At 44.9% G+C, this 21,124-nt stretch overlaps 1 protein-coding gene across 2 annotated transcripts; it reads left to right on the forward strand.

Annotated features, from left to right (window-relative positions):
- The first annotated feature begins 90 nt into the window (after nucleotides 1-90).
- On the forward strand, nucleotides 91-20,579 carry stxbp1a (syntaxin binding protein 1a). 2 transcript variants are annotated; one of them, XM_069513998.1, is made up of 20 exons: nucleotides 185-329; nucleotides 7,245-7,294; nucleotides 7,461-7,542; nucleotides 7,627-7,703; nucleotides 7,912-7,990; nucleotides 8,112-8,215; nucleotides 9,018-9,166; nucleotides 9,615-9,699; nucleotides 9,792-9,922; nucleotides 10,014-10,121; nucleotides 10,242-10,302; nucleotides 10,566-10,631; nucleotides 10,781-10,861; nucleotides 10,939-11,077; nucleotides 11,644-11,753; nucleotides 11,882-11,983; nucleotides 12,098-12,183; nucleotides 13,017-13,171; nucleotides 14,111-14,268; nucleotides 18,438-20,579. In XM_069513998.1, exons 1-19 carry the CDS (start codon nucleotides 293-295, stop codon nucleotides 14,218-14,220), a joined length of 1,812 nt encoding a protein of 603 aa, XP_069370099.1. In that variant the 5' UTR covers nucleotides 185-292; the 3' UTR covers nucleotides 14,221-14,268; nucleotides 18,438-20,579. The 2 variants fall into 2 exon arrangements, with proteins under 2 accessions (XP_069370100.1, XP_069370099.1); XM_069513999.1 differs by lacking the exon at nucleotides 14,111-14,268 and having other exon boundaries at nucleotides 91-329.
- Nucleotides 20,580-21,124: the final 545 nt, after the last annotated feature.

Raw genomic sequence — 21,124 nt, forward strand, 5'->3', positions numbered from 1 at the left:
CAGACAGAGAGATGATTTGTATTTCAAACCAGATTCGTCCTGCAGCCTGTTTAAACACATGTGGATTCATCAGGGACTCGAGAGGTTGTAAAAGAAGTTGAGTGAACGTCAGAGGCCTCATCCAGAGCTGCTGCGGTAAAAACCAAGACTCAGAACCACCAATGAGAGGACGATGCGGAAGGATACGCGGTGACGTCTCCAGCTGGAGGCTCCTCCACGGCGCTGGGAGGTGAGGGAGGGGAGAGAGGGAGGAAGCAGAGGGAGATCAGTCGCCCCAGCGCTCGGCAGCATCATGGCACCTATCGGATTAAAGGCGGTGGTCGGAGAAAGTAAGATTTTTATATTTCAGATTCAGATTATTGAGCCCTTAATGTGGCGAGATGATTCCCTGCGGCGCTGCGCTCTGTGCGTAAAAGCTTGTGTGTGTGTGTGAGTGTGTGTTTGCAGGATGCGGATGGCTGAGATGATCCGGATGATGATGAGGAGGAGGAGGAGGATGAAGGTGGTGCTTCATCGCATCCCATTGTAAACCACAGCGGTTGCGGTAGTAACCTGCACAGACTGGTTGTCTCCTGCGGTGCGGATGCGCAATTTGTCCATTTCCAGCATGCGGACACTTGGAAAAACGGCTTTAACGCGCGGTGATTAGCCCTCTGGTGGAGAACACCAGTGTCCTGGAGCCACACGCAGCCGACAAACGCCCTTTTACCCCCACGATCCCAAAAAAAAAATAAAATCTGCGCCGCTTTTCTGGAGCTGCATCATAAAACTGTGCTGATGCGACGCGGTGCTGCAGCGTCTCACGCCCTGGCGCTGGCTAATTATAGCCAACCGTGTGATGCAATGATATTGATTATAAGGTGATTATTGGACGTTAACATTATAAATCCGTATGTTGGGGGGGGGGGGGGGTTGAGCACTGCTTCACCTCCCCCGGTGGAGCGTCTCATCCACCGGAGCGTCTCCGTGCTGAACCAGGCTGGTGTCAGCTGTTAATGGCGGATTGTATCCAAGTTGCGTTAAAAGGCCGCAACACGAGAAATTCCGCATTATCTGAACATGGCACCACTACCGACCTGCTGAAGCTGCTTCCCTCCTCCTCCTCCTTCTCCTCCTTCTCCTCCTCATCATCGTGCAATTTTCTGGTCATGCGCCAAAACCAGTGTGTGTCCCTCTGCACCGTCAGGACGCAGCGGATCAGACTGTGATATCAGCTTCTTTTAGTCTTTTGTTCCAGCTGATGCTCCAGCAGCTCTCTCTCTCTGTGTGTGTGTGTGTGTGTGTATGTGTGTGTGTGTGCGTGCATGGAGCTGGTGCAGGCCTCAACATGGATGCGCTCAGGAGGGTCAAATGGGTGCATGTGTGGTTGGTTGTGATAAAGTCACACAGGCCTTCACACTAGACTCCTAGAATCCAGTTTCTAATCTGTGACTCAGGGTTTTCCATCACGTCCTCAGCTGCAGGTCCTGCTCAGTTCGTACTGCAGGATTGGCTTGTGCCGAGTACCCTCGTGTTTTAAATGGCACCGGGCATCACTGGTGCATCACATCATGTCCTGGGTAAACTGCTGCACGGTTTTTAAGGCCCCCACCCCCACACGGTTACACCTCCTTCACCAACACACACTTCCTCTGCTGTGAGGTGATTCCATCGAGGGTGATAAGGTTTGAGCTTTGCCTGGGACTCAGACTCCAACAAGAGCAGAGTGATGAGAAACCAAGACAGGTCTAATATCATATTATGTCTTAAATATAATCCATTGTTATAATGGTTGGTTCGGTATGAAGCTGTGGCTTCTATAAGATGATAATGATAGTAAATAACTAGAATAGCTCGCCTCATGAAAAAATGGGACGCATCCATAAATATCAGTCCTCTAAAAACGTTTTTCATCAAGTTCCAGGATTTAATGCAAAAGTTAAATGAGTTCATTCTAATCTGTTCAGGAGTTTTTGCGTAATCATTCTAACTGACAGACAAACGAAAACATAACATGCCCCAGATAAGATAAATAAAATAAAATAAGATAAGATAAGATAATCCTTTATTAGTCACAAATAGCTCTTCTTACTAAAAACCTTAATTTAAATCTATTCTATGTAAACAGGATCATATGGTCACGATTACACTGAATTATTGGTAAATCCTGATTTTTTTAAATAGACGATTAGGAGATAGTGTTTGATCTTGTTCAATATTTTAAGTTGAGGTTTGATTTGAAATGAGTGGGAGCTACATGGACAAATGTCAAATAGTATAAAGACAGAATTTTGCATAAACAGCAAAGCATTGTACGAATCCTGTCTGTTTGCACGATGCAGAAGCAACATATCAATATACGTTGAACATTTGTTATATTGCTATTGATTAAAATCATATTGGGATGATTATTGATCTTTTTTATGGCCCAGTCCTACATTGGGAGCACACACTTGTTTTCTGACACCCTGCACCACTGGTATTTCTTCTCATAAAAAGATTTCCCTGTTATAATGAAGCCACATTTTGGTATGAGATCATCTGCACACCTACGACAGAACACAACGCAGCTTCACACGACAATCATCCGTGCATTGGTTCGTTATTTAGGCCTGGTCGCTGGCAGTTACACAACCCAGTTAGTAGAACTGAAGACGGGCACACGCAGCCACTGGATCGTCTTTTCCAGATGAACACTGGGAATGTTTCCCAGTAAGTAAACGCAGCGACACCTGGGCTCCGTGCGGCAGAGGTGGGAGCTGGGATGGGATTGGTGGAGGGGGCAGAGGAGGGAGGGAGGGAGGGAGAGAGGGCGACACCATCACAGCTCCTCTCTCTGCAGCAGTGGATGTAGCAGCCAGGATGAAGGAGGGGGGGGGATGGGCAGCGAGCAGAAGCTTCTCCCACCCTCTTTTTCATGAATACATGTGAGCATCAGTCCCACAGAGCAGCAGAAGGAAAACAAGGCCTCTCATCATTTGTCTCTAAATGACGCTGCTGCTGCTCAGACTGATGGAACAGAGAGAGAGCTGAATGTTTCAGGCCTGTGATTAAAAAACAGAACCATGTTATTTTTCCAGAGGGGACTCGGGGCCGTTTCTCTGGATGTTATCGTGTCGTGCAGGTTTTCATCTCACGCCGTTAAGTCACATACAACTCTGGTTTACAGATAGAATCACAGGATATGGATAGAATAAGATGTATTAATGACACCAGGGCACCACTGGTGAAGTTAACTTGTTATTTGATGCTTTAAAACTGGAGTGAAACGTCATGATTGACAGCTGAGGCAGACTCACGATTGGTGGAGGGGGTATTTATGGGAGGGAACCTTGATTCGGAGGCTTCGCATCATGACTGTGCAGCTTCAGTGACTTTGCCAGATTTGAAATCGTTCACACACACACACAGAACAAACTCAAACCCACAGTCGGAGACGCTGCGCAGAGACTCCAGATGATTGGACAGAAAACCTGGATAACTCCAACACTTACACCCCCCCTCCCCCCCCTCAAACCACAAACGGATAGATAGATAAAGATAACAGACACCTGTCTCCAGTCCTGCAGACTCGCATTTAACTCATCGCAACAATACGTTTCCAAAAGTGTCGGACTGCTCCTTTAAATATCCGATTGGCTGCTGATTAAGGTCATTGTTCTGTGTGTGTGTGTGTGTGTTTACGCTTCCCCGTGAGGAGAGGGAAGATGAAACAGAAAAGGACACAGTCATGCACACACACACACACACACACACACACACACACACACACACACACACACACACACACACACACACACACACACACACACACACACATTCAAAGCGTTGCTGACCTTGGAAGCATCACTGAACCAGAGCATCGCACACTCGTCTGGGTTCAGTGTCTGACGCAGTGCCTGCAGCCCCAGGGCCACGTAAAACACACACACACACACACACACACACACACACACACACACACACACACACACACACACACACACTCAACAAATACACATTCACACACTCTCATTTAAGTGAATCAGGGCTGAAGCGTCACGTGATCACAGAGCAGGAAGAACCGGCTGAAACAGAGCAGAGTTACAGTCGCTCGTCTTCTCAACGAATTCCCTCTTTTCTCTCCCGCTGAGGAAGAGTGCTGTGTCAGAGCTGGCAGACGTGCTCTTCCTCCCTCTCCTCCGCTCAGCGGCACGTGACCGCTCTCTCCATCCTCCTCTCCTCCTCTTACATGCGTACGTGCACAGAGACCAATTGAACACAGCGTTACAGAAATATGTGGACGAGCGGTCAAGGCAAGACGCCGTCGTCCTTATGCAGAAATGCAAGATTGATGAGGAAGAGAAATGGAGAGGATGACATGTCGATATGTGAAGACGTTATTCTCTGTGTACGAAGCTTGAGTCTTTAATTCTGTGCGTGTGTGTCTGCGCTGGATGAGGCTCAATTTATTTGATCGCTCATAACGTGCGTGTTTTGGCAGAATCACAGAGATTTGGAGCCGCAGGCCTCAACGTCTTCTTCACGTGTCGTTAGAAAACAAGGGAGAAATTAAAAACAGCATCGGTGGTGGGAGGATTTCTCAGTGTCCCCCATCACCTGTGGGGTGCAGGTCGTGGGAAAGGCTCCTCACGACTCCTCGGCCTGACCTCTGACCTCTGGCTGGATTTATGTGGGAGTCCGGAGGAGCGACGACCTCGTGATCCTCCTCTGCTTCTCTTAAAAACCATTTGTGCTGGTTGGTTATGTAACTGCAGGCTGAGGAGCAGACGAACTCCGGGTTAAACATTAGTCTCCTCTGTTCTTTTGTGGCTTTTGTAGAAGCTGCATCCAACTGAAGCTTGGAGCCTTTGGTTCTTTTCATTAGATGAAATACAGAAAACTCTCAGCTGAGCCTTGGTGAAAGCTGTCCGTGTGTTTCACTGCGAGCTGAGCTGACATGTCTGCTCATGTCTTTAAGCTCAGCGGCGTTGGCTTCTCTCAGGGGGCGGCGCCACAGTGAAGATCCAGAGAGGACAAAATGGGTCATGCACTCATAGGTGAGGGTCCCTGAAGGGGGGAGACGCACGAGTCAAAGGGAGAAACTGTCGCTGCTGTGATGTGTAGTAATGTGCAGAGTCAAGGCTGTGAGGAGAGAACACTGAGCTCACCCTCAAGTGATATCATGAACCCATAACACGCCACGCTGTTTGTTAGCGTGATGTCAACAACATGACATCCTGTGGAAGTGAATAAGTTAAGATTAGATCATTTTCAATGTTTTTAAAAAAAATAATTATACGTAAAAGGTTTGACAACAAAATCCTCTCCCACTTTCTGTCCATGAGGATGTGTATCCTGTTAAACTGGATGTGAGAGAGCTCATGAGGCTTCTGAGGAGTGTGTGTGTTTGCATGTGTGTGTTGTGTGTGTTTGGTTGACACAGCTGTTGCTCTGTGTTTGTTCAGGTCCCTTCCCTTTCGTTCCTGTATTGTTGCAGGTCTGTCTGCAGGATAGAAAGGAAGAATCCACAGAGCTTTCTCCTGATTTTTTATTTGACAGGACTGAGTGACGCTAACACAGGAAGGAGAACTGTGAGAGAGTACAGTTCTCTTTCGTAGATCCCGACCAATCTATCGGTTGACCCATAAAAACCCACACGTCAGTCTCGTTATCTTTATGTTTGCTGAAATAAAACTTTTATTTCACACATGCACTTATATTTACATTAAAAAAAACATATTTTCTTAATTCAAGTTCTGTATATTTGAAGTGAAATTAAATTATAAATAAAATATAAAGTATATATCATCAGACTTGGTGTCAAAGCGTTAAAACAGGAATTATGTTGTGTTGTTATTAATCAAGATGAATGTTTTCTAATGAAACCACCATTTTTAAATACACGTACGTACAAAGAACTGTTCTCTGCTCAGTGACTTTCTTACACAACAAGAGGAAACACATGAGCTGCAGCGGAGGACAAAAGAGCCGGTGAGACGGATATCCTCGCTGCTGCTGCTCTGTTTGTGTCTCATCTCGGGACCTGGAGTTTCTGCTGCATGAAAAGACGAGATTAGATTATTATGGATCCGAACGTGCACTTGATTTGTCAAAGGCTTCGCATCCACAAGTATTCGCTCCTTAATCTGTTGAGACGATGTTGGAGAGAAGTCTGAAGCTGAGTCAGGAAATCTCTGTCACTTAGTGAGAATATTACTATTCCCACATCGTGCGTCCCACAGGAGGTCAGACACAGTTCCTCTGACTCACAGGAGGTGAGAACTGTCTCTGCCTCAGCGAGGAGCCGTTTATCGAAGAGGTAATTGCGCCGACAAGCGACGAGACGTTGAAATTATGAAGAACAGCGAACGGTACGCACGTTAAAACTTCTGTTGAGGCGGCAGCTATGAGGGCGGGACGAGGTTGTGACCCCCTAAAGCCTCTGTAGACCAGACTGTCTCATGTCGGCCTTTGTGGTCTACGAAAAGGACGTAGACTCAGCCTCGGTTTGTCTTCGTCCATCCTTTCATGCGTCCTATTTATCCCTGTGTTCTTTCCTTCTCCCCTATTGGATTTCTACAGCTCCTCCCTCTCAGCCAATCAGCAGCTAGTGTCTTCATCAATTTACAGATTTACTGCGAATCAAAAGAGAGCAAGCGTTGACTGACACGAGCGCATCTCTGATCTTTGGTCCACGTTGCTGTGTAATCTTTGTAATCTGTGATAATCCATCAGTATCTCTGTGGCCTCAGGTTTCAGTCGCGGGGATTAGCGGGTTTCATTCACAGTGATCCAGCATCATGTCCAACTGTAATTCACCCTAAATAGATTTGTCCTAATACGACTGGCAGATTGTTGGCGTGGTGATCAGGCCAATATCAGCCTCGTGGTGATGTGACGTCACAGTGGATTATTTGAAATCAGCACAGAATCAATCGCTTGATGTTTCTCCTCGTCGCGGTGTCTGTGCTCGGTGCAACCTTGTCGGAGGCCGTGTTTGACTTTCGCCTGTTGTTGTCCTCCAGTGCAGGAATTTCATTATGAGGTTATTTTTAAATGTGCACCAGTCGGACAGGATTACGTCGGTTGTTTCCACTGAAAACCTGCAAGAAGAAGCAAATCCGAGGGAGATCAATCATCTGTTGTACCTCGTCACTGTGCTGCACAAATATATCGAACCTTTGTGTTATTACTCTTGTTTTCAGGTTAAAGTTTGACGTTTAATTCATTAAAACTTCTCCTTCGGGTTCCTGACGACGTTTCTTTTTCTTTTTCTTTCTCAGAGATTATGAACGATGTAATCAAGAAGGTGAAGAAGAAGGGAGAATGGAAGGTAAGAAGTTTAAACACTGACGTCATCCCCCACCGACTCATCGGTGACGTGATCAAATCCGCAGCTTCTCATTGATTCAGTCTAGTTTGTGAAAACTCAAATCGAGTGTAGCCTCTTGATGAAAATAAGAGTTTGTGTAGTTAGTGTCTCGTCCCCCTGTCGCCAGGCGCTGATCGTGGACCAGCTGAGCATGAGGATGTTGTCGTCCTGCTGCAAGATGACAGACATCATGACGGAGGGCATCACCAGTAAGAGACCATCACGTCCACTGTCGCTCTGCACGCTCACGCTCTGTGTCGTGTGATTGTTAACGTGTCATTTCTGTTCTCTAGTCGTGGAGGACATCCACAAGCGGCGAGAGCCTCTTCCCAGCCTGGAGGCCATTTACCTGATTACACCCACAGAGAAGGTGAGGATGCTCCCTCTCAATATTTGTCCTCTCAGATTTCTGTCCCAAATTTGTTTGTTAGTCGAGCAGAGATTTAAAAACAGGTTTCATCCGATCGTTCGTTATTTATCTCAGGTCATCGTCCTTTAAGTTTTCACTACATCGCGGTAATGAAGCTTATTTGAATGTGCACATATACTCATCAGTGATTTGCTCGGTCTCCCTTCAGTCTGTCCACACCCTCATCGCAGATTACAAAGATCCTCATTCAGCTAAATACAAGGCAGCGCACGTCTTCTTCACCGACTGTGAGTATATTCTCTCTGCGTAGAAATGTATGGCTGTTGACTTTAATCACATCTTTTTTAATGTCACCACAATGAGATAAAATGTTTAAGTCACGATTAAGAGCAATTCTCTTTCTTCCAGCCTGCCCTGATCCTCTGTTCAACGAGCTGGTGAAGAGTCGCGCTTCCAAATCCACAAAGACTCTGACGGAGATCAACATCGCATTCCTGCCCTACGAGTCTCAGGTAGACGTCCGGCAGCGTCTCTCATCTCTGTCGCTGTGTTTCTTCTTTGTCTTTCTATTTATTGTTTGGGGCTGTGAGAGAAAGATCCAGGGATAGTGAGCGTTAGAGAACGATGGAGACGAGGCGGAGGACAGTGAGTTTACGAGCGGTCGGGAGTCGACGATGGACGAAAAGAGACAAAGGGAGAAACACAAATTTCTTATTATACACACTTGACATATTTATTCTTTTACCTCCTGCCACTTATACTGTTCCTCATTCTACCTCCTCTCTCTGTCCATCCTTCACTTGCCCACTATCTGAAGATGACACTAGGCCCACAATGCATTGCTCCCCTCCTGTCTACTTTAATTAATTTCGAGTCAGTGATTTTCTGCTCCGGGGCGAAACGCCGCCTCTTAGCCCCACCCCTCCAGCCCAATGCTCTCGTCCTGTTGGATGAATCAGGATCCACACGGGAGGCGGCGGCCAATGGCAGCCAGGCTGACTGGGGGGGGGGGGGGGGGGGGGGGACCCTTCTGCAGCGCAGGAGCGTGGTCATGTGACCGTGGACAGATGGAGTGGGTGGAGGGAGTGGAGAGGATGAGCGAAGGAGAGCAAACGAGGAAATTGAAGGAGATGGAAAGAGAGGATAAAAAAAAATTTAAAAAAAGGAAAACGACAGAGGAAAGGAAACAAGTAATTAGAAATGAAGGTGAAGTGATTAAAGAGGAGTTGAGAGACAGAGAGATGAGGAGAGAGGAGACGTTACATGAATCAGTTTAACGTGAGAGCTCTGACACTGACGCTGTGTTTGGTGCAGGTGTACTCTCTGGACAATCCAGATGCCTTCCACAGTTTCTACAGCCCCCACAAGACCCAGCTGAAGAACCCGGTGATGGAGCGACTGGCCGAGCAGCTGGCCACGCTCTGCGCCACCCTGAAGGAGTACCCGGCTGTCAGATACCGAGGGTGAGGAGCAGGGGGCGCTGGTGGGAGGTCGTTTGGGTAGATGAAGCAGACAAGTGTTGCTACAGGGACGACCTCTCACTTTATAACGTCAGTAAACATCTTCCCGGAGGAGTTTATGTCTCAATCTCTAGTTTCAAGTCTTCACTGGGACATGGATACCGTGTGATTGACAGCTTGTGCCGTCCAGTGGGTGCAGGTGTAGGTGGGGGGTGCATGGCAAGTCCTGAATCTGATTCATATCTTCTCAAAATGTTTGTTTAAATAACAGATGTATGTATCAGTAGTTTTATTGATGATGTATCTGCAGCACCGTTGGTTTTCTGAGAAATGTGTTAAAAATATATATTTTTTGTTTTGTCCCGTCTCTCGTCTTTCCATTTTGTTTCCATTTGTCTGTGAATCTGATCGTCCCTCCGTCCCTCCGTCCGTCCGTCTGTCGTCCTGTCAGTGAGTACAAGGACAACGCCACCCTGGCCCAGCTGGTTCAAGACAAGCTGGACGCCTACAAGGCCGACGACCCGACCATGGGAGAGGTGAGCTCAGGAAAATGAATTGAAGTGTCCCCTCTGGTGGAGAAGTATATGAGGCGTCTTTCATCCCTGTCTCCGCTCCCCTCTCCGTGCAGGGTCCAGATAAAGCTCGCTCACAGCTGATCATCCTGGACAGGGCGTTCGACCCCGTCTCACCTGTCCTCCATGAGCTCACCTTCCAGGCCATGGGCTACGACCTGCTGCCCATCGAAAACGACGTCTACAAGTACGAAAGAGCAGAAACATGGAGGGCTTCTGGGTAAACGTTATCAAACTACAGAGTAAAATATTGAAATGGGTGTTTTTCCTTTCTTCAGGTACGAGACCAGTGGCATCGGAGACTCTCGTGAGAAGGAGGTTCTGCTGCACGAGGACGATGACCTGTGGGTGAGCCTGAGACACAAACACATAGCTGAGGTGTCCCAGTGAGTACAACTTCAAATCTCCACGTTTTACTGCGTCGCTCCTCCGATGCTGAATCCAGCAGCGTTCACGACTCTCCTCTCACTCGCTCGTCCCTCTGCTGCTTGTGTTTTGTGATTCAGGGAAGTGACGCGTCAACTCAAGGACTTCTCCGCGAGCAAGAGGATGAACACTGGAGAGAAGGTAAAGAGGAAATGCTTTCGAGATACAGCACTATTATAATTAGCAGATTTCTCAACAAATTCTCAGAAATTTGGCCGGAAACTAAACGAATCCTGAAGTTTCTGTGTCTTGTTTTTCACTTTTTGTTTCCCACTTTTAAATAATGAATATTTACATAACGGACATTGAGCTCGGAGTGTTTGTCCTTCAGCCAATCGTCTGCTACCAACAATTCTGTCTTTTATTTCACCGGACTCATTTAAATGTCTCTTCTCTCTGAACAGACCACGATGAGGGATCTGTCCCAGATGCTGAAGAAGATGCCTCAGTACCAGAAGGAGCTCAGCAAGGTGTGTGTGTGTGTGTGTGTGTGTGTGTGTGTTACTATGTAAGTGTGTGTATGTTTTCTTGTGTGTGTGTGTGTGTTACCATGTAAGTGTGTGTATGTTTTCTTGTGTGTGTGTGTGTTATTTCTGACGGTGTGTTTTGTCTCGTTCAGTACTCCACTCACCTGCAGCTGGCTGAGGACTGTATGAAGCATTACCAGGGAACAGTGGACAAACTGTGCCGTGTGGAGCAGGTGAGAGGAAACAAGAGGAGGGTTTTTTTTTTTTCTCTAGTCCTCAGAATTTAAACTCGTTAAACTTCCTGCCGCAGGATTTGGCGATGGGAACAGACGCTGAGGGAGAGAAGATCAAGGACCCGATGAGGGCCATCGTGCCGATCCTGCTGGACGCCAACGTCAGCACATACGACAAGATCCGCATCATCCTGCTCTACATTTTCCTCAAGAATGGTGAGTCAAGCAACCGTCGATCTAAAGTCAGAGCTGCCACCTCGTCCTGCAGAAGGTTTTAAAATGATTTCCACTCTTTGCTGTCGCCTCAGTTGTCGTCTTATCGTCTTATAGTGTCGAGTATTTCTGTGAATGTGCTTTGGTAACTAACCACAACGTCTGTCTCCCGATTAATTTCACATTTTTTTATCTTTTCCCATCACTAGAATTTATAGACAGCTTCAAATAAACAAACTCATAGAAATGAAGGTTAATTATCCATTAGCTGAAGAGAGAAACTACAACCTGACGTGAGCTTCTGCAGATCAGCTGAAAATGATGTTTGACAGAATACAGAGTGTCGAAGTTCAATAATATACAGAACTTTATTTTTGGACCCAAGCAGCGAACATGAATTCCCCTTCATAAGAGAAAAGGCTGAACATATTAAATGTAAACAGAGTCATACAGTCCATTGTGTGTGTGTGTGTGTGTGTGTGTGTGTGTGTGTGTGTGTGTGTGTGTGTGTGTGTGTGTGTGTGTGTGTGTGTGTGTGTGTGTGTGTGTGTGTGTGTGTGTGTGTCCAGGCATCACAGAGGAGAATCTGAACAAGCTGATCCAACACGCTCAGATTCCCCCTGAGGACAGTGAGATCATCACCAACATGGCTCACCTGGGCGTCCCCATCATCACAGACGTAAGAGCATCGCTTTCTTCTCTTCTTCTTCTTCTTCTTCTTCTTCTTCTTCTTGACAGAGATGGATTCTCTCTCACGTGCACGACTTTTCTCGTTCTAACCTCCCCATTTCTTCTTCCCGGCATCAGTCCACGCTCCGCAGAGGAAAGAAGCTGGACAGGAAGGAGCGTGTGAGCGAGCAGACCTATCAGCTGTCCCGCTGGACACCGCTGGTCAAGGACATCATGGAGGTGCGTTAGCAAATCGGTAGCAACTGTGACGAGCGCGTTAGCGGCTTCGCAGTCGCACAACAACGATGCTGTGTAACAAGAGTGTGTAACGGTTTGTCTGTCGTCGCCCTGCAGGATGCTATTGATGACAAGCTGGACACGAAGCACTACCCCTACATCTCCACCCGCTCCTCCGCCTCCTTCAGCACCACCGCAGTCAGGTACGTACACACACACACACACACACACACACACACACACACACACATAAAACACACGATGACATATGCACGAAGCGTTGTATCTTATTACATGACCCTTTTTAAATGACCAAAATAGACATGCTGGTGTTGGATCAATAGTAATTTTGGAAGGGAGATGAGCGTGAAGGATCAATACTCGAGGGAAATGTAGAGTGGGGGGGGGGGGGGCTGCTGCAGTTTGTATCCCAGCCTAAAAAACAGGAAGAAGAAAAGCTGAAGCTGGAGGAACAACGACAGGAAGAGGAAATAACACACGACTGAAGTTTCCACATTTTGAAAACTGACTCGTTGCATTTATTGTAATTGCTTAATTGGATTCACAGAAATGTCGGCAGACGTCGAATAAATAAGATCAATCACAAAATACAACAAACATTTCTTACAAATAACGAAAATAAACACATATTTAAAAACCCAGAAACAAACAAAGGCACATAACCAGTAAAAACAATCTGAAGACGGTTTGATCGAGCAAAATAAACAAGCAGAGGAATTTTATAAATACACAAAACAATTTGAGATTAGACGGAAAAAAAGAAACGAACGACGACGACATGGCCGAACCGCTACTCCAGAAAAATAATGACATCAGCTGAAATATTAAACCTAAACTGACCTGAATACAAGTCATCAATATTTCCAAGTGTGTGTGTGTGTGTGTGTGTAGCTGCAGCTGGTGTGTATTGATTCAGCATCAGATCCTGATCAGCTTCATTTGCAGCTGAAGCTCTCAAGTTTAAATCTGACAGAGCTGCTGTGAACCTGTGATGACGTGTGTTCTGCTCCCGCAGCGCTCGGTACGGCCACTGGCACAAGAACAAGACACCTGGAGAGTACCGCACCGGTCCCCGTGTCATGGTCTTCATCATCGGCGGCGTGTCCTTCAGTGAGATGCGCTGCGCCTATGAGGTCACACAGGCCAATGGGAAATGGGAAGCCATCATTGGTGAGTAATGCAACAGGGGGCAGCACTGAGCGCAGGCCGAGATCAAGAGGACGGGTTAAATGAGTTGTAACGGCCGCTCGTCTGAGACGCTTGAACTCATAGTGGTCGTGTTGTGAGAGCGATGTGTCCTAATTCAGGACATTGAGGCAGACGAGCAAATTTAAAGTGTGAGAAAAGAAACCAGATATTTATTTTCCGAAAAGCACGTTGTTAGTTCAGGTCATTTGAGACAGTAGAAGAAGAGTTTACAACGAGTTCTTTCTGAAAGTACCACGAGGCAGCTCACTCTGATGAACTAAATATCTGGCACCACTGGCACACAGACATAAAAAGAAAGACGAGATCGAACACAGTTAAACGTTCTGGTTTTCATTTATTTTGGCGTCGACTTTAACTAAATACACTTTCAGGTACAAAACTACAAAATGAATAGTCGTGAATTTCGGTTCAGGTTTTCACAAACACGCACAACGGATTTCTCCTTTTTTTCACTTTCATGCACGTAGACGATGACTCGCACGTCAAACTGAAATCGTAACGGAGGCGGATGAAGCTGTTGTAACCTGTGCCGTGTGTTCTGTCATGTTATGCCCCTGTGTACTGTTGATTTCATGTCTTTGAGCTTTGCCAGCCAGTCTGTCTTACACCTGGGAAAGTGTCTCGTTAGTCTGTGTCGTGCTCTGCTTCCGCTGTTGTCTTTACAAACAACTGTTGTCTTTTAATTGCAGCCACGTCTTTTTCTGTCTGTGCCTCCCAGTTGTTTTGTGTCTTTGCAGAATGGAGAGTGTGTGTGTGTCTCTCTCTCTCTCTCTCTCTCTCTCTGTGTGTGTGTGTGTGTCTGTTTTAGCCCTTCTGGGTTTTATTTTTGGAGCGATTGGGGGAGGGGGGCGTGGCATGTGCTGAGAGACGAGTGGTGAAGCCGCCTCTGTTCCTCCACAGGTTCCACCCACATGCTCACCCCCACCAAATTCTTATCGGACCTGCAGCACCCCGACTTCCGAGAGTCCACTAGGGTGTCCTTTGAGGACGCAGAGCCCACGGCCGAGTGAGGCAGAGACAGATTGGGAGGGAGGGAGAGAGAAATCACACTGAAAAAAGTAAAGGCAGCCGCACAATGAAGCCCTTTCTGAACCTTCACAGCACAAGGGCTTCCTCCTCGTTCCTTCTCCTTCCTTTGAACACTCAGTCCTGTTTTGTCTAACTCCACCCTCCTCCTCCCCATGTCCCTCGGGGATGGGCACCCCCGACCTCTCCTCAGCGCACGGGCCGCTCCATCAGTCTCGCCGACAGTTAGCCAATCAGGGCGGGAGTTCCATCCTTCAGTCGCCTGTCGTCTTTCTGCTGAGGCTTCTGGGAGGCTGAATCCAAATGTCCAGTTTATCACATCTGCAGACTCGTGTTCCGTATCGTGTTTTAAATATTAGACACAAGAAGAAAGGATTTTTATTTGGATCCACAACAGATCCGTGAATTATTCTTGGAGAAATCAAGCGAAATGTTTTCCTCAGTGAAAGCTGCACCAAATATTTCATAAATGTCAGTTCTCTAAACTGCCTGATTTTTTTCATCAAAATCCACAAATCGTCCTCTGAGGAATCAGCGCTAAAGGTTGTAAATCGCTGGAACTCACAATGTTAAAGAAAGTTTGGGAAAGAAAGTAAGAAGAAAATTTTTTTATTTCAGATATGCACCAAAATGTTTCTTTCTTTCTTTCTGTCTCACCCTTCCGTCAAATTCTGTCCATGCTGGAGATTTTGCATAATCTTGCTTCCAAACAAACAAAAATTCATCCAGATAAATTAAATAATCTTCTGATAATAGAAAAATATATTTTTTAAGAAAATAAAATACATTTTTCTTAAAAATTGACACACTTTTAAATTACATTTTCAAAAATCAATATAACTTTGTAAATTATATTATAAATACTCGTACAGTATTGTCGAGTCTAAAATATAAAAATAATGAAAGCAGCTCAGTTGTCTGTTGTTTCGTCACGTTGGAAAAACAAAATGTCGAGTAGAAGAAGAGAAATGATGTAGAATTCAAACACGTGACGTGAGTTCTCGCTCCTCGACTTCGCCGCCTGTGAGTCTGCAGGAAGGACGTGTGGATTCAGCTCATGTAAAGTCCGTGCTGCGGAGCGGCCGTGCCTGAGGGGGTCGCGACCCCATCCCTGCTGCCTCCTCCCATCATCTCAACTGGGTGGATTAAATCGCCCCTCCACCGCCACCCGAAGGCCCCTTGAGCCTGTTGACCGCTCAGATTTAATCTACCCCGCCCAGAGATTCATCTCTATCACTTTTTAAATGTCCAATTATTCGTTTTAATTTTTTAACCCTTTGCAAAGACGACACCCCCCCCCCCCCCCTGATTTTGTTGCTGTTTCAGGAGAGGTCGTTGACTTGATGCTGGAATTCAAAGAAGGATTCCCTCCTTTCTTTATTTCTTTACGTGTGTGTTGTTTGATTAATTTGACTCCTCATCCACGTCACTCTCTCTCAGTCCACGTCACATGCTCACATGGCTCATGGCTCGTCTGCAGAGGGAGCTGGATATCAGAGACAGATCATCAGGGTGCAGCTTCGGAGGAATTCAGTTTGTCTCTCTGCTGACACAGTCTGAGAATGTAGCATCGCTCCACCTGATATGCTTTAGCAACATCCCGAATAAAAGATGTCACACACGTCAATCCAAAAACACTTCATTTCTCTCAACCCTTCATCTTAGAGAGATTTAATTTTGTTTTCACTGGGACACACACACAAATACTCTCGGTCATTTAGGAACCTGAGAGCAGCCAGAGTGCAAACACCTCTGCCGATTCATCAAGATACCTGATCTATTCTCTGAGACATCAACAACAACATGTTAAACATGTTTAACTCACAATGTAAAAGTCCAGATCCTCACGATTTAACGAGTCCCTCCCTGACCCATATTTCGTTCTTCCAGTTTTGTTGTTTTCCATCCAGTAGTTTTGACGTAATTCTGCTAAAAGACAAACAAACGCAAATGAAAACATGAGGCACTTAGTGGACGTTATTATACTAAATATTTCAGGCCAGATCATCACATCTTCTAAAATGCTCAGACTGTTTCCTAAATGTCACAGTATAGTTTTATAAATTAAAAAGTTTATTTAAAATATATCACACCCATAAAATTTGATATTTAAAAGTAAAAAATTAACAAGATATCATCTGTATGGAAGCATATTGTATTCACTTGGAAAAAAAAAATTTTTTGGTTTGTTTTGCTGAAATTTTTTTTCTGTTTTTCAGACAATTTTTTTTTTTTTTTTTCCTTTTTTTCGGGCAAATCATTTTTTTTTTTTTTTCGTTTTTCGGACATTTTTTTTTCTTTTTTCCTGTTTTTCGGACACTTTTTTTTTTTTTTTTTCCTGTTTTTCTGACAATTTTTTTTTTCAGTTTCAGACCAATTTTTTCTGAGTTTAGAGAGCATTTGAAACAAAAGGCGCGTTCATTAGATGTAATGGAAACAAATATGATTGGCTTGTTTGGTTTAATCAAGCTTGTCTATTTTTATTATAAACCGCCACATGGTGGCGCTATCTGCACTTAAAAAACGTCCTTCCTCTCCTCACCACAAATTCTTACACCGATTCTGAAACTTGCCAGGAATAAAACACGTTTGAGACATCAGCGTCTTCTAAGACTTATTTCCACATCCCATGACCACCTCATCTTCTTCTTCTACGCACACGTCGCCATTCAGACAAAATCCTGTCGTCCTGGTCATCCATCTCATTCCAGACCAGTCTGCTAAAGCGATATCGTTCACAAACCAGACTGATGGTTCCTCCTCCGAGCGCACCATAAGCAGTATGACCCCTCCCCCACATACTGCCACATTCAGCACTTCCTGAGCAAAATGGCCTTCACTTACTAAAACAACTCTTTGTTTTTGTTATGCTGTTTTGGTCTGAACCTCAGTAGTCGCCTCAGTGGCGTTGACGGCGTTGTGTTTCTGGGGCTGAACGGCCCACGAAGCTGTGTGTTTGGGGGAACAGCAGAGAAGCAGGTGAGGCCAGTCCGACACTGACCTCCGTGACCCCGCACTAAAACCCCTCCCACCCACGACCCCCTGCATCATCACCAAAACGACCCGACGCGAGATGGGCTCGCCTCTTTCTCTCCTGTCCTCGTAGTTGGCGAATGTGTTTGAGGTGAATCAGCCCAAACTGGAAGAAACATGCAGCTTTGCCACAGAAACAAGCCGACGTAGGAAAAACAAATCCTGTCGACGTTGAACAGGTGCGAGGAGTAAATCAAATATGGAGAATTTAAACGGCCTCCATGCATCTGGGAATCACGCAACAAATTAAATTTGGCGGAAATGTTTGCTTTACTCCGATCAGCACCTTTCAAGTTTTACAATGTGTGAAATGTGTCTTCAGCTGTCACACGAGTTCATCATTGTCTGATCGAGGTTTCCGAGTTTCACATTTTCATCCATTTTAACGGCAGACGACAGAACTAACTCTCTGGTTTTGGATTTCATGACACGTTAGAGAAGATCTGCTTCCGTCTCTGTTTGCTTTTGTATTTTTTTGTTTTTTTTCAGCTTCCTGCATGCTCTTTAAATCAAAGGCCTAACACGGCCATGTGCACATTTCTTCTAACACCTGATTGGCTGCGCTGCGTGTCTACGCAGGTTTTGGTGTCGTAGGCTCTCCACTAGCCCGCCTTGCTTTTTCAGCTCACAGAGTCATGTCAGTCGTTTGGTGCCATCGCTGATCTGTGTGCTTCCATAATGTTGGGCTGCATGATTTAGCTCCGCGTCATGAGTCTGTAGCAGCTCTAGAGTGATAGAAGTGAAAATGGTCTTTTTTTTTTTTTACAAGATTAAAAAAGATTTGGAGAAATTAAATCAAATGAAAACCCCCAAATTTGGACATATGAGGTTTTTCCACCATGTCCGATCAGTCTCGCACAAGTCATATCTCTAGTTTTGGGGGATTTCTTGTGTTTCAGATCAGTTGAAGTTTCTCTATAGGTTGAAACGATCTAAAATTATGTCAGAAACTCAAGTTAGGAGATTTCAAATTGTGACGAGCTGTTTTGATGATGCACAATCTGAATCTGCAGAGTAACGGCAGCTCCATTATGTGAAACATCTGCAACAGGCTTCCATAGCAAGAGCTGAAAACACATTTTTCCACCGGTTACTTTACAAACGTGCAGATCTAACGCTCTGTGTGTGTGTGTGTGTGTCTGTGTGTCTTTTGCGTGCGCGTCTCCAGGCTCGACCCACATCTTCACCCCCACCAGCCTCCTGGAGCAGCTCAAGGCCATGAACAAACCAGACGAGGAAGTGACGAGCTAAAAATCCTCCAATCACATCTCTCTCTCCCCCTTAACCCACCCACCCCCGCCCTCACCCATCTTACCGCCAACTGCCGCCACCCCCACCCCCCCGACCCGATCCATTAACTGTGTATGCATCTTGCTTGAAAAGAAGAAAAACAAAAAAGACATCTCAGATGATAAAAAAATATATGTTGTATCAAAGAATAAAATCGTTGCAAGTATTCTCATGTTTTACAATGGATGCAACTAAATAGACTTATTTAAAAAGGTTTAAATATCAGAGGAGAAGGCCATTTTAAACGGAAAGTACCAAATGTAATAACCGTGTGCTATGATACCTGCTAGAATGTGTAAGAGGTGGACGTTTTCTCTGGTTCTTTCCTTTGGATTTCTCCTCAGCGTGAGTTTTATCAGAAGCAGGTGGAGGAGGGATGTGACGTTTGGGAGGTCGATGTTGTAAAAACACAAATATCATATCAGTCGACATGCAATATATATAAAATACATATATTTCATCCGAGAGGAGCCCCACCTCGCTCATTTGAGATGTGCATATTCAGTAGCATGCTTGGACTTGTGTGGACTGTCGATGTGTTTGTATCCGGTGTGGATGTTCTGAAGCTGCAGAGTTTAGCGTTTAGCTTTTTTCCAAAGATGCTGAGCTGGAGTCCTCCACAGAAAACCTTTTGTTTTGAGTATGAAACGGAATCACTGAAACTTTTCAAAAACCATCGTCCACTACTCATCCGCTTCCTGTAAATAGTCAAAACTACAGTGAATTGAATTCATCGTGTTCTTTAAATGTATCTGCTGTTACCGGTGACTCTTTTAATGAGTTAATTCACGAGTTCCAGTCTACATGCAGATACATTATGAGATATCATGTTCAAAAGGCCCAAAACATGTTTCGACTTTGACCTTTGACCTCCAAAATCTAATGGGTCAACCCTTGGGTCAGACTGAACACGTGTGCCAAATTTGAAAAGATTCCCTCAAGCTGATATTAAGATATCACATTCACAAGGCAATAAACAAACTTTGTGAAGTGATCTTGACCAGCAAAATCGAATCACTTCACCCACGACTCTTAATAAATGTTTGTGCCAAATTTAAAGAAGTTCTCTAAAGGCGGACTGGAGACGTACTTCGGCACAAGGAACAAACTAAATTTGACCTTTTTCCGCCTCGTTTTTGAGTCTGGTGCGTGTTTGATACTCAAAACAAAGTTAAAGTTTGGTTTAAAAACTTTGTGGAGCAGAAGAAGAAAAGAGAAAGAGCTCAGTTAGAAAATAAAAAAAAAGAATCATCCCTCCTCCCGCTGCCGAGACTGTGAAATATTTACCCTCCACAACCTTCTTTCCTTTCTCCGGAGAAACTTCATGTTTTAATGTCTAAGGGCCGTTGCTTGCTGTTATATAAAGAATAATGTTAAAAAGGGCCAGTTGTATTTCAGTATTGTATCCTGTCAGATTAAGTCTTATCATTGGTTCGTAACGATGTTGGGCCATGCACTGAGTCGTGTTGTGTATTTGCCATATGTTGCTGTTTTAGCGTCTCACTGTTGACTGGTGATCTTTCTGACTGTGAAGTAGTGATTCCTTTTCCTTTTTGAAAATGCCGATGTGAAGCCGCCGTGTTTGTGACGTTTTAGCTGTAGCTGTTAGTGGTCAGCTGGGAAAATGAAATACTATCTATATTTTCTTTGTCCGTTTCTTCCTGGTGCAATGTAAAAACCCCTCAGTGATGAATGGCTTTAAAAAGATGAAACATAACGACTGAACTTTGAACTTTTCCCCTTTTTTCCCGGCCAAACAACTTGTATATTGCACTACTGCGTTTTCTGTGATGCAAGCGCTTGATTTTGTGTTTGTTTCTTTTAATCTGCTGTTGTTGAGGCTTTACTTTGTTGAATAAATTGATTTTCAGAGGAAGAAAACATTAAATGAAACACTAGTCCGTCCTGAAACTGTTTTAACTTATTGGGATTGTTTGTTTGCAAGTGTTGAAGCACAAACAATACTTCCATGTGTACCTAGTATGTACTACGGCTGTCTAATAAATTGGCTTCCATTCTATTGAAGACTCGGATCATGTTTTTGAGTAACAGCAGCAATAACAGTGGTTTTTCCATTTGTTCAAGAGTAATTTACACTGTTAGATGTTAAACAGCTACTGTCAGTTCACCTTTTACTGAGAAAAACTAGAAATACTGCACGATACTATTTATTATTAACTGTATTTTTCCAGATTTAATATAAGGTCACTGTGACCTTTTGCTGCCAAAATCGAATCAGTTAATCCTTGAGTTTAAGTGAATGTTACTACCAAATGTAAAAGGTTTCCCTCATGGCTTTCCAGAGATATTGCGTTCACAAGTCAAATTGTGCTTTGTTAGGTCACAGTGGCTTTGACCTTTGACGACCAAAATGGAATTAGTTCTTTGAGACCGACTGAATGTTTGTACCAAATTTAGTGAAATTCCTTCATGGCGTTCTCGAGATATAACCTTCACAAGAGTAGGACAGCTGGACGGACGAACGTCTTTAAAAATCCATATGATCAGAGACGTTTTCAGACCGATCTACAGTTCTGCATCTTTTTAGAAAATCGTGACGAACAC

The sequence above is a fragment of the Paralichthys olivaceus genome, chromosome 18, assembly GCF_024713975.1.
Source record: "Paralichthys olivaceus isolate ysfri-2021 chromosome 18, ASM2471397v2, whole genome shotgun sequence".
Taxonomy (NCBI): domain Eukaryota; kingdom Metazoa; phylum Chordata; class Actinopteri; order Pleuronectiformes; family Paralichthyidae; genus Paralichthys; species Paralichthys olivaceus.

What these genes read in the sequence shown, in the direction of transcription:
- stxbp1a (XM_069513998.1), top strand. Translation starts at nt 293, where the DNA reads ATGGCACCTATCGGATTAAAGGCGGTGGTCGGAGAAA. An exon ending in CATGACGGAGGGCATCACCA is followed by an intron (nt 7,543 to 7,626) that starts GTAAGAGACCAT and finishes TCTGTTCTCTAG; the next exon opens with TCGTGGAGGACATCCACAAG. An exon ending in GGATGAACACTGGAGAGAAG is followed by an intron (nt 10,303 to 10,565) that starts GTAAAGAGGAAA and finishes CTCTCTGAACAG; the next exon opens with ACCACGATGAGGGATCTGTC.